General features: G+C 40.9%; 1 protein-coding gene across 1 annotated transcript in view; it reads left to right on the top strand.

Annotated features, from left to right (window-relative positions):
* LOC106805042 (serine/threonine-protein phosphatase 2A 56 kDa regulatory subunit epsilon isoform-like) overlaps positions 1 to 13,336 on the top strand; it is a gene marked incomplete in the record, with an annotated part of 59,909 nt that overhangs the window by 32,332 nt on the left and 14,241 nt on the right. The window contains 3 exon segments of the mRNA XM_014806511.1: positions 9,300 to 9,392; positions 10,338 to 10,468; positions 11,141 to 11,200. Of these exon segments, the coding sequence (XP_014661997.1) occupies positions 9,300 to 9,392; positions 10,338 to 10,468; positions 11,141 to 11,200 (284 nt within the window).

The following is a 13,336-nucleotide window of genomic DNA, read 5'->3' as shown; positions in this document are numbered from 1 at the left end:
GTGGACGCCCTCCGCAAATTACTTGCACTAGTGCCGAATTTCTGCGGAAAAAAGCTAACAAAGGATTTTCTTAGAGACGATATAGTTGCAACGGTAACAATTGCTGCAGCCTTCACTCCGTTGTATGGCCTACTCGCCTCCTATATAGCCAAACAGCAGCCAATGCTATATTCACTACGTTGTCCGGGTGTCGCTGCCTATATAGAACCTAGCCCGCCCGAACTGCATACTTAAAGGTTGTTGTCAAGCGATATAGAGAACAGCAGCAATTGCTATCAGTAAAGTTGTTTGTCGTGCTATATAGCAAAACAGCGAGCAATGGCTATAATTAAAGTTGTTGTCAAGCCATATATAGACCAACAGCAGCGTGCTATATCTAAAGTTGTCTGTCGTCCGTATATAGAAGAACAGCTCAGCAATTGCTATATTAACAGTTGTTCGTCGGCTATATAGTACACGCAGCAATGCTATATTAAAGTTGTTGTCGTGCTATATAGAAACAGCAGCAATGCTATATTAAAGTTGTTGTCGTCTTATATAGAAACAGCAGCAATGCTATATTAAAGTTGTTTGTCGTGCCCTACCGTATAGCAAACAGCGCAGGCCACCCACCTCCCCGCGTCCTATATTAAGTTGTTGTCGCTGCTAATATGAAACAGCAAGCATGCCTATATTAAAGTTTGTTGTCAGTGCTATATAGAAACAGCCAGCAGATGCCTATATTAAAGTTGTTGTCGTGCCTATATAGAAACAGCCAGCAATGGCGCGTATATTTAAAGTTGTGCTGTCGTCGCCATATAGAAATCAGCAGCAATGCTATTATTTAAAGTTTTGTCTGCTATATAAGAAAACAGCAGCAATGCTATATTAAAGTTGTTGTTCAACTATATAGAAACGGCGCAATGCTATATTAAATTGTTGCTCGTGCTATATCAGAAACAGCAGCCAATGTATATTAAAGTTGTTGTCGCCTGCTATATAGAAACAGACAAAACAGCAATGCTATATTAAAGTTTGTTGTCATGCTATATAGAAACAGCAGGCCAATGCTATTTATTCAAAGTTTTGTCGTGCATATATGAAACACCCAAGCGCAATGCTATATTAAAGTTGTTGTCGTGCTACTATAGAAACATGCAGCAATGCTATATTTAAAGTTGTTGTCGTGCTATAATTAGAAACAGCAAGCAATTGCTATATTAAAGGTTGTTTGTCGTGTATTATAGAAACAGCAGCCAACGCTATATTAAAAGTTTATGTCGTGCTATAATAGAAACACCGCAGATGCCTATATTTAAAGTTGTTGTCGTGTTATATAGAAACAGCAGCAATGCTATATTAAAGTTGTTGTCGTGCTATATAGAAACAGCAGCAATGCTATATTAAAGTTGTTGTCGTGCTATATAGAAACAGCAGCAATGCTATATTAAAGTTGTTGTCGTGCTATATAGAAACAGCAGCATATGCTATATTAAAGTTGTTGCTCGTGTATATAGAAACAGCAGCATGTATTAAAGTTGTTGTCGCTGCTATATTAGAAACAGCAGCCAGATGCTATTATTTAAAGTTCGTTGTCAAAGCTATATAGAAACAGCAGCAATGCTATATAAATTAAAGTTTGTTGTCGTGCTATATAGAACAGCAGCAATGCATATATATTAAAGTTGTTGTCGTGCTATATAGAACAGAGCAATGCTATATAAAGTTGTTGTCGTCTTATATAGAAACAGCAGCAATGCTATATTAAAGTTGTTGTCAAGCTATATAGAAACAGCAGCAGTGCTATATTAAAGTTGTTGTCGTCCTATATAGAAACAGCAGCAATGCTATATTAAAGTTGTTGTCGTGCTTATTACGGAACTACAGCCGAGCACGTCGCTCGGTACTATCCTAAAGCTGTTCGTCCCTGCTCCGTGCTATATTAGCAACCAGCAGCCAATGCTATATAAAGTTGTTGTCGTGGCCCAATTATAAGAAACAGCAGCAATGCTCAGCATTAAATTGTTGTCCGTTGCTATATAGAAACAGCAGCAATTCCCTATATTAAGAGTTTTTGTTTGTCCCACGTCTTATTATAGAAAACAGCAGCAATGTATATTAAAGTTGTTGTCGCTGCTATATAGAACAGCCAGCAGTGCTATATTAAAGTTTGGTCTCGTCTGTCGTATAGACAACAACAGCAATGCGCTAGATTAAGATTGTTTGCGTCGCTACTCATAGAAACGAGCAGCAATGCTATATTAAGTCGTTTGTCCCGTCCTATATAGAAACAGCAGCAAACATGCTATATCCTACAAGTTGTTGTCAAGCTATATAGAACAGCAGCAATGCCTATATTAAAACGTGGTTGTCGTGGCTATATTAGAAACATGCAGCAATGCTACTAATTAAAGTTGTCTGCTCAAAGCTATATAGAAAACAGCAGCAGGTGCTATATTTAAGTTGTTGTCGTCCGATATAAAACAAGCCAGCAATGCTATATTAACGTTGTTGTGCGTGCCTCATATATGAAACAAGCAGCCAATGCCTATATTAAAGGGTTGTTGTCCAGTGCTATATAGAAAACAGCCAGCAGTGCCTATATTAAAGTTTGTTGGTCGCCCTATATAGAAACAGCAGGCAATGCATATATTAAAGTTGTGTTGTCGATGCTATATAGAACAGCATGCAATGCTATATAAAGTTGTTGTCGTTGCCTATATAGAAACAGCCAGCAATGCTATATTAAAGTTCGTTGTCGTGCTATATAGAAACAGCAGCAGATGCCTACTATTAAGTTGTTGTCGTAGCTATATAGAAACAGCACAGCAATGCTATATTAAAGTGCTGTTGCTCGTGCTATATATTAAACAGCAGCAATGCATATATTAAAGGTTGTTGTTTCGTGCCTATACTAGAAACAGCTCAGCAATGCTATATTTAAAGTTGTTGTCGGTGCGTATATAGAAACAGCAGCAATCTATATTAAAGTTGTTGTCAAAGCTATATAGAAAACAGCAGCAATGCCTATATTAAGTTGTCTGTGTGCTATATTTAGAACAAGCAGCATGCTATATAAAGTTTTGTTGTCAGTTGTTGATATTGAAACAGCCCAGCAATGCCTATATTAAAGTTCGTTGTCGCTATATAGAAACAAGCGAGCAATGCTATATTAAAGTCTGTTGTCGTGCTATATAGAAACAGCCACAATGCTATATTAAAGTTGTTGTCAGCTATATAGAAACAGCAGCCAATGCTATATTAAAGTTGTTGTGTGCTATATAGAAACAGCAGCAATGCTATTATTAAGTTGTTGTGTGCTCATATAGAAACAGCAGCAATGCTATATTAAACGTTGTTTGTCGTGCCTATTATTAGAAACAGCAGCAATGCTATATTTAAAGTTGTTGTTCAAGCCTATAGGTGAGAAACAGCAGCAATGCTATATTAAAGTTGTTGTCGTGCTATATAGAAACAGCAGCAATGCTATATTAAAGTGTTGTCGTGCTATATAGAAACAGCAGCCAATGCGATATTTTAAAGTTGGTTGTCGTGCTATATAGAACAGCAGCAATGCGTATATTAAAGTATTTGTCTTTATATAGAAACAGCGAGCAACTATATTAAAGTTGTTCTCGTTGCTATATAGAAACGCAGCAGAATGCCTATTTAAAAGTTGTTGTCGTGCCTAGTATAGAAACAGCAGCATGCTATATTAAAGTGTTGTTCGTGCTATATAGAACGCACAATCGTATATTAAATTTCGGTGCATATAGAAACAGCCAAGCAATGCCTATATTAAAGTTGTTGTCCGCTGGCCTATATTTAGAACAGCAGCAAGTGCTATATTAAAGTTGTTGTTCGTGCTATATAGAAAACAGCCCAGCAGGGCCTATATTCAAAGTTGTTTGTCGTCTTAATAGAAACAGCAGCAAATGCTATATTAAAGTTGTTGTCGCTGCTATATAGAAAACAGCAGCCAATGCTATATTAAACAGTCTGTGTTGTCGTGCTATTATTAGCAAACGCAGCAGCTATATTAAATTGTTGTCGTGCTATATAGAAAACAGCAGCAATGCTAGATTAAAGTCTGTTGTCGTGCTATGATATAAACAAGCAGCAATGCTATATTAAAGTTGTTGTCGTGCTATATAGAATACAGCGCAATTTGCTATATTAAAGTTGTTGTCGTGTATAATAAAGAAACAGCAGCAATTGCTATATTAAGTTGCTTGTCGCGCTATATAGAAAACAGCAGCCCAATGCTATCTTAAAGTTGGTTTGTCTGATTATAGAATGAATACAGCAGCCACATGCTAATAATTAAAGTTGTTGTCGTGCCTAATTAGAAACAGCAGCAATGCTATATTTAAAGTTGGTTGTCGTACTATATAGAACAGCCAAGCAATGCTATATTAAAGTTTGTTGTTCGTCTTATATAGAAACAGCAGCAATTGCTATATTAAAGTGTTGTCGTGCTATATATATAGAAACAGCAGCAATGCTATATTAAAGTTGTTGTTCGCTCTATATAGAAACAGCAGCCAATGCTATATTAAATGTTGTTGTCGCTTATAGAAAAAGCAGCCAATGCTATAATTAAAGTTGTTTCGTGCTATATGAGAAACAGCAGCCAATCCTTATATTTAAAGTTGTTGTTCCGTGACTTATATAGAAACAGCAGCAATTTGCCTATATTAAATTTTGTTGTCGCTGCATATATAGAAACAGCAGCAATGCTATATTAAAGTTGTTGTGTGTATATAGAAAACAGCAGCAATGCTATATTAAAGTGTTGTCGTGTCCTACCTATGAACAGCAGCAATGCCTATATAAAAGTTGTGTCGTGCTATATAGAAACAGCAGCAATGCTATATTAAAGCTTTGTTGCGTGCTATATAGAAACCAGGCAGCAATGCCTATAGTTAAGTTGTTGTCGGCTCTATATTAGAAACAGCCAGCCCAGTGCTATATTAAAGTTGGTTGTCGTCTTATATAGAAACAGCCAGCAATGCTATATTAAAGTTGATTGTCGTGCCTATCATGAAACACAGCAATGCTATATTAAAGATTGTTGCCTATAAGAAACAGCGAATGCAATGCTATATTAAAAGTTGTTGTCGTACTATATAGAAACACGGCAGCAATGCTATATTAAAGTTGTTAGTCCGCCTTATATAGAACAAGCCAGCCAATGCTATATGATAAGTTGTTGTCGTGCTATAAGAAACAGCCACAATGCTATATAGTTAAAGTTGGTTGTCGTTAGCTATATAGAGAAACAGCAGCAATGCATATATATAAAGTTGTTGTCGTGCTATATAGAAACAGCAGCAATGCTATATTAAAGTTGTTGTCATGCTATACTGAAATAGCAGTCACGCTATGTTGAGGCAGCAGTAATGTTATATAAACGTTATTGTCATGCTATACTGAAATAGCAGTCATGCTATGTTGAGGCAGCAGCAATGTTATATAAACGTTATTGTCATGCTATACTGAAATAGCAGTCATGCTATGTTGATGCAGCAGTAAAGCTGTGTGCGAGCATGGGTGGGTGAAGATCATCCGCAATGCTCGGCGTACATGCGATGTTTGTCGTACCGTGATTCGCGGATCGTCAAGCGATTACCGGAAGTATCCACGTCGTCTCGATGCTGCGTTACAGTATTCCATGTTAGTGTTATTCCGTGATGCGCAGTCGACTATCTACTATAAGCTAATAGGAATGATATGAACATGTACTCTTTCATTTTCGTGGTTTCGTCGTGACACTGATGATGACGTGGTTTCGTCGTGACACTGATGAAACCGCGTGCATAGTGATGCACAGTAAACTATCTACTATCGAAATATATGGGCGAAATGAACAGTGTGAACATGTACTCTTTCGTTCTCGTGGTTCCATCATTCCACTAACCCCCGCTCAGCGTCGGTGCAGTTGTGCACTATTGGAACAATATGAACATGTGTCATTAATTTATGTACTTTCGCTTTCGTCGTAACGCCGTTGACTAACCCTTGCTTCTGCGTTATAACGTTAGAAACGTTTAGTACTGTTTCATTCTCATGCTTCCATCGTCTCACCGACTATCCCCTCCCCCGACATGTGTTATTGGATGTGCCGCCATCAGGACGTTGAAACAGTTAGGAACCTGTATTCTTATGTACTCCCACTTCCATCGTATTGAACGATACGAACATATGAACATCTAGTACTCTTTCATTCTCGTGGTTCCATCGTAATGTCCAACTAACCCCTTGCACCGCCTTATTGTGTTAGAACAATGGGAACATGTATTCTCATGTACTCTCGCTTCCTTCACATTTTATTGAACGATATGAACGATATGAACATCTAGTACTCTTTCATTATCCCGTTTACATCATAAAGACTCGACTAACCCCCTGCACTGCCTTGTTGCGTTAGAACAATGGGAATATGTATTGTTATGTACTCCCCCTTCGCATTTTATTGAACGATAAGAACACCTAGTACTCTCTCATTCTACCGCTTACATCGTAAAGCCTCAGACTAACCCCTGCATCACCTCGTAGCAGATGTGCCTCCATCGGAGCGTTAGAACAATGGAAACATGTATCATTACGTGCTCCCACTTCCAACGTATCGAACATTATGAACAAATTACAATATGACCGTACTTTGACTCTCGTGGTTTCATCGTAATGCCGACTAACCCTCTCGTCGCCTCGCATCATTGCAGATGTGCCGCCGTTGGAGCAATAGAACAATGGGAACATGTATTCTTATGTACTCCTGTTTCCATCGTATATTGAACGATATGAACAGTATGAATGTAGTTTCATTCTCGAGGATCCATCGTGAAGACTCGACTAACCCCCGCGTCGCGTCGTTGCAGATGAGCCGCCGTCTGTGCGTTAGAACAATTGAAACGTATTCTTATGTACTCCCTCCTGTTTACATCATGAAGTCTCAGACTAACCCCCGCCTCGCGTCGTTGCAGATGTGCCGCCGTCGGAGCGTTTGAACAATTGAAACATGTATTCTTATGTACTGCCTCCTGCTTACATCGTGAAGTCTCAGACTAACACCCGCCTCGCGTCGTTGCAGATGTGCCGCCGTCGGACGCAGCGCCGACCTGTTTGCGAAGAAGCTGCAGCAGTGCTGCATGGTGTTCGGACTTCATGGACCCGGTCGGCCGACCTGAAGAGCAAGGAGGTGAAGCGCGCCTGCCTCACGAGCTCGTCGACTACATCACGCGCCAACCGCGGCGTGCTCACCGAGCCGCTCTACCGGAGGTCGTGCGATGGTAGGTGGCGCCCGGAGTCGTGCGCATAGTAGGTGGCGGGTCGTCGTCGCAAGGGGTGAGATGGCGTGTCACAGTGGTGGATAGGTTGCAGTAGTGATAAGGGGTCGCGAGGGAGCGCCAGCGCGACTTATGAGGGGCATGGCAGCGGGTCCTAACAGCGAGGGGTGAGGTGGTCGCGGTGGTGGTAAGGGGCGCGACTGCTGTGTCTGGCAGTGGTTGTGCACCAAACAGCAGCCGCGACGACAACGACAGTGACAACAACAAAACAGCAGCAATAACAGCAGCGCACAATACTTAACGTCGTGAACGGCATGTTTTTGTCAACAGTTAGATATAAGAATGCCTTAATTATATTAAATGTTAATAATAATAACAACACAACAACAACATAATAATAATAGTATATAAATACAAGGGCTTGAATCGCGAGCGTGGCGTGCACGGCTTAACCAGCTGTCGATCCAGCGGTCGTATTGTCACGTCGTTGCAGGTCTCACACAACATGTTTCGAACATTGCCACCTAGTGAAAACCCGGAGTATGATCCAGAGGAGGACGATCCAACGTTGAGGCTTCTTGGCCGCACATGCAGGTAACAACGCAGTCGCGACACCATGCAACATCGTGCAACAGTTATGGCAAATGTTGTGCAACAAGTGTGCAACAAACATGACATTCAACGAATGCACGGCGTTGTTCAAACAGCGTGCCACAGACGAATGGTATTTTCAACGTATCGGCAACAAGTGCACGATCTACCGCTCTGAATTTACCATCTATGTTGTTTGTCGTATGCACGGATTACAGATTTACTGCAACGCTGTCATTTTAAGCTCTATTCATCAACTGTGCAACAAATTACCTGCACGAAAATCGGAGCTCTGAAACGCGCAACTGCCTACTATTACCTAATTCTTCGTAAATCACTGTACCGTCTCCCGGGTTACTGACAAATTTTGGAATGTTAATAAACATTTCTCCCTCCGTCGTTCTTCTGTCAGTGTGTTTTTCAGCACACGCACGTGTGTGTGGATTCAAGCATGTCTCCTGAATGCATGACTCGAGCGAGGAGACTTGCTTCATCCGTGCAGAGGGTTATCATTCTCAGTCCTTGTGTTTTGGAAAAAAGCAGGCGAGGTGAAAAATCGCACACCTTTGGCTCGCCGAGGTGTGTGATTTGCATCGGAGTGCCGCCAGGTCCACGAGCAAACTAGGGGTGTTCGGTGCTATGCCCCCGCCCCGGAAAAATTTGAAACTAACTCAATGAAATGCCATTTCCAAGCATTTTGGGCTAAAAATTAGCTCTGCCATTGTACTATTAATTTTTGACATTTTTTAGGTGATTTTTTTTCCATCTAACAAAATATCAGTTCTTGGACATGTGGGATAACTTGAATCACACATTTAGCATGTTTAGTCAAAAAGAACAACACTCAATTTTTCAAAGTAGACTATTAAAACTTTATCTAAAAATACAACCAATCACATTCGTCATTCTAGAGCGCTTTGCGACTGTCGTTATAAACATGTAAACCGACTTCCGGCAATGTCTGTGATGTTTACAACCATTTGCGTTTATCTTCGAGTTTATAAGTTGAATTAATGAAAAATAAAACACAAATAAAAAGGGAAAAAAAGGTGTGCGTTTTGATAATGCTTAGGTGCGCGTTTTTTCGCACTTCTCGTAATCAATCGAGGCGCGCGATGGCGCGCGAGCGCGATCGCGCACCTTAAAACACAAGGTCTGCATTCTTATGATGGAATTCTTGACCCTATATGTAGAGATTTGTGTCCCTGCAGAGAACTATCATACTTAGATTGGAACATATGTGCAGATATTTGCATCTCTGCCGAGTGCCACCATAAAGGAAACAATGTTTAATTCATATTCTCTATGTCACTTGTCATATTGCATTGTTATTGATCTGCCAATGTTCGCATTCTTTGTATGTTACTGACTGTATATATGTACATTGTTTTGATGGAATAGCCTCGAATTAAACCATTCTTTCTACCTTTCTTTTTGCAGATAGTGTATGAGTTTTTCTTGAGGTTTCTTGAATCACCAGACTTCCAACCTAGCATAGGAAAGAAATATATCGATCAGAAATTTGTACTGCAGGTGAGTTTGTCTACATTATCTCCATCAAATTCCAATTCGTAGTAAAATTTTCTGTCTTGCCTATAATTCATATTCAACTATATAAAACCATTGTAATTCAGTTAGTCTTGAGCATTTTGTAATCACTTTCCAGTTTCTATATTACTGCTTGCTATTTCATCATTACTAATAGTAGCGAGTAACTAATGAGATAATACTATCGAGTGAGTAATAGAGGTGATCAATCAGTTAATCTTGCATTAGCCTAGCTTTTAGTGGTAATTAAATTTATCTTGGGTTAATCGTTTAGTCTTGCATTAATCCAGATTTAAGTGGTAATTCTGTTAATATTGGGTTAATCTAGCATTAGGTGGTAGTTAATTTAATCTTCTATTGCTCACGTTATCTTGCATTAATCACATATAAAGTTGCAACGAATTTAATCTTATGTGAAACTACACTTCCTATTTACTCCGTTATTGCTCTTTCTCTGTTATTGCCCCTCTCCCTATCTAATTTTGGAAGGGGGTTATGTCAATATGCTAACAAAACTACACTTTCCATTCACTCTTCACTGTATACTCGTTGTTATTTTTATCCATCTCTCCATCTTCACTTCCTCCCTTCCTCTCTTTCTTCCATATCCTCCCCTCCCTCCTCTCCCTCTCCTCCCCTTCCTCCTCCCCTCCCTCCTCCCCTCATGCTGGAACTCTCTGTTACAGTTGCTGGAGCTGTTTGACAGCGAGGACCCACGAGAGCTTCTTCCCTTCCTCCCTCTCCTCCCCTCCCTCTCCTCCCCTCCCTCTCCTCCTCTCCCTCTCCTCCCCTCCTTCCTCCCCTCATGCTGGAACTCTCTGTGTTACAGTTGCTGGAGCTGTTTGACAGCGAGGACCCACGAGAGCTTCTTCCCTTCCTCCCTCTCCTCCCCTCCCTCTCCTCCCCTCATGCTGAAACTCTGTGTTACAGTTGCTGGAGCTGTTTGACAGCGAGGACCCACGAGAGCGGGACTTCCTCAAGACGGTCCTGCATCGGATATACGGCAAGTTCCTCGGTCTACGAGCGTACATCCGTAAACAGATCAATAACATATTTTTGAGGTGCGTACCGTCCGACTTTGGGGTGTTGACTTGCGGCATTGTCTAGCGGAATCGTTCAGTGGGGTGCGCGCGCGCGCGAACCGCGAGTCTGTGTGTTGTAACTGGGTGGCGCGTCGTGGGGTGTTACCGGATGTCACTCGGCCGCCATGTTGGTCGATTGGAAGTGGAGTCGTGCTCGAGGGGTGGGTGGGGGGTCGTTACGATGAGGAGGTGCGACATCGTTACGATGCGAATCGTTGTGATAAGTTTAATTTCGATTCTTCGTTGAATGATGTGGCCTTGTGATAGTGACCTTGTCTGAAAGCATCACTGTGAGAGGTGATGGCCGGTGGGCTGTCCAGTTCACATATATATATATATATATATATATATATATATATACATATCAATTGCGCAGTCTCTACAACTTTTGCTTGTTTGCGGATACTTAAAGGAAAGATTGTGCATATGGCGCTCTAGTGGCTGGCGTTAGTCAACCCCTCGGCTCGCTTTCTGCGTTAATACTTGTATTTATTCTTCGCTAAAAGATTTATACGTGAGACTCTGTATTAATAATGCATCTGAACGTCTAACGTTCGAAGCTCGCGTGTCAGTCAATTTCTTCGTGTCTCTCGGAGATTTATGTTTACGAGATTCTGTATTAATGCCTGTTTTTATTTCCCCTCTTTGAAGATTTATATACGAGACGGAGCATTTTAACGGCGTTGGGGAGCTGTTGGAGATATTAGGAAGGTGAGTGTGTTGTTAAGTCGTCGTTATCTTCACGTGTTGTCACTACCTAGGGTAGTGTGAATCATGTCTTCACTTCGATGCACGTCTCTAGATGTGCGTGCGTGCGTGCGTGTGTGTGTGTGTGTGTGTGTGTGTGTGGCACAGACACAGGCATGAGCACGCACACACAGTCACACACACACACACCCACACCTCGCCTGAAATTTAATTCCAGCCTTAACAACTGCTGTTCTCAGTTTAAGCGCAGTAACGCAGTAATGCAGTGATGGAATACTCATTTTTCTGAGCCATGGGCAAATATTAATTACGTTCCGGTTGTAAAATAAACGCTCGTGGGGATTGATGGGTTATTAGCCGCGTGTGCCGCATGGCATTGTCGCACCTGTGTGGGGAGATGCATAATTTATGCGCTGCCGTGTGAATTCTGCAGGTGCGTTCATATGTTTAATGACAGTTGTGCAACGGGCGTGCGATATTGAATTTCGTAATGTTGGTATTTTTGACTACAAACAGAAAGAATTGGGAGCGGAAAATCTCAGGATTGGTATCGAGTAGTAGGCCTACAAAATTAAAAAGATATACAATTATTATATATAATATCAGGATAATATAGATATATATACAGTATAAATGTTATACAATTATATAAAATTATATAAGAAAAAAAAATGGGCAAAAATATACGTGAAAGTAAGGGAAAAAATTAAAAATCGCTTCTAAAAGTCTTCAACCACAGGCTTTGTAAAAGACACGCACTGGTTCTGAAAAGCGCGTTGATTTAAAAAAAGTTGGAACATAAAACTATCTCAGGTATCTGTCCTTCACTAGATATCACAACTTCCTATCGCTCTCCTATCTTCAACTACCGGCTTTGTAAAAGACGCTGGCTCTGAAAGCGCGTCCGTTTAAAAGAAATTCCGTCCGACCTCTGGCTCGGCAGACATTCCGTCTAGACGCTTGGCAAACAGACGCAGACGTGCGGTGGCAGCGGCGGCGGTTGGGTGCTATGCGACGTAAAGTCGGCGGAACTGCAGATATGCGCGTATCCGTATCCGACGATATCGCTCGCCGCCTCGCTCTATGCAATTAATAATCTCGAGCTAGAAGGGCGCGGTGACAGCTCAGGTGTCGCAGTAGGCACTATATCCCCCCCCCCCTCCCGGTGCTTAAATTACCCGTAATGCTCTGCACCAGGAGAGACGAGTCGGAATTTATTTCTGCTCCTGTTACGCTTGCTCCATTTTATCACATCAATCTCAAATCGTAATCAATCCAATGGCGAGAGTCATTGAATCTAGGGTTTTGATAGCCAAAGCACGTGAACAGTGTTCCTGCTACACCCAACCCAACATGGACTGCCTAATTAAGGTAGTGTCCAGTCCCTACCATTAAAAGGCTAGTGATATCTGTTTGCATTGCTTCTTATGCACCACCAGCCTAACTTCGCAAGTATTCAGCAATATATATTTGTTTACTCGGCATTCTATTCACTTATTTCTGACCTTTAAAACAAGTCCAAGATCGCTATTAGTGTCCTTATCGTAATCCTATGCATCGATATTATTTATTAATATTTACTAGTTATGATTTCTGATAATATAAAAAAAATCTTCACAAAAAAGTAATGTTAATAAAATAAAATAAAATCTAGTACCGTTTTGTTCACTCGTAGCACCCTCAAGCGACCGCGAAGAACCGTTTCCAGGTTTCTTTTCACATTTCCATGTTTTTTTGTCCTTTCCGGCGCAAAGCATTATGGGGTGGTATTAGTAAGTACCGGGAGTCATTACGTAGTGACCACCGCGTGTCATGCGACCTGCAGGCATGCGACCTGCAGGCATGAGAATTTTCCGCGGATTCACAGATTTCTGGGTTTTGGTTTTCATTTTGGTCATTCTTGAGATCGATGCAAAAAACCTAATAAAAATTTGAGGGGGGAGTAAGGTGTACTTTTCTTGTCAAAATGGACAGAACTATTTGAATAGCTGTAATAATAACAAACAAAAATCAAAGCAGGGAATGCTTGTGAAAATACCCATTTTATAATGTAGGTACTTGTTTATATGTAATGTGTCATTTGGCATACTTTGATTTAACCTCGACATAAAATATTGACATTCTCATAGAAAATGGCAA

The sequence above is a fragment of the Priapulus caudatus genome, unplaced genomic scaffold (genome assembly GCF_000485595.1).
Source record: "Priapulus caudatus unplaced genomic scaffold, Priapulus_caudatus-5.0.1 Scaffold97, whole genome shotgun sequence".
Taxonomy (NCBI): Eukaryota; Metazoa; Priapulida; class Priapulimorpha; order Priapulimorphida; family Priapulidae; genus Priapulus; species Priapulus caudatus.
This window is presented reverse-complemented; position numbering and strand designations above follow the sequence as displayed.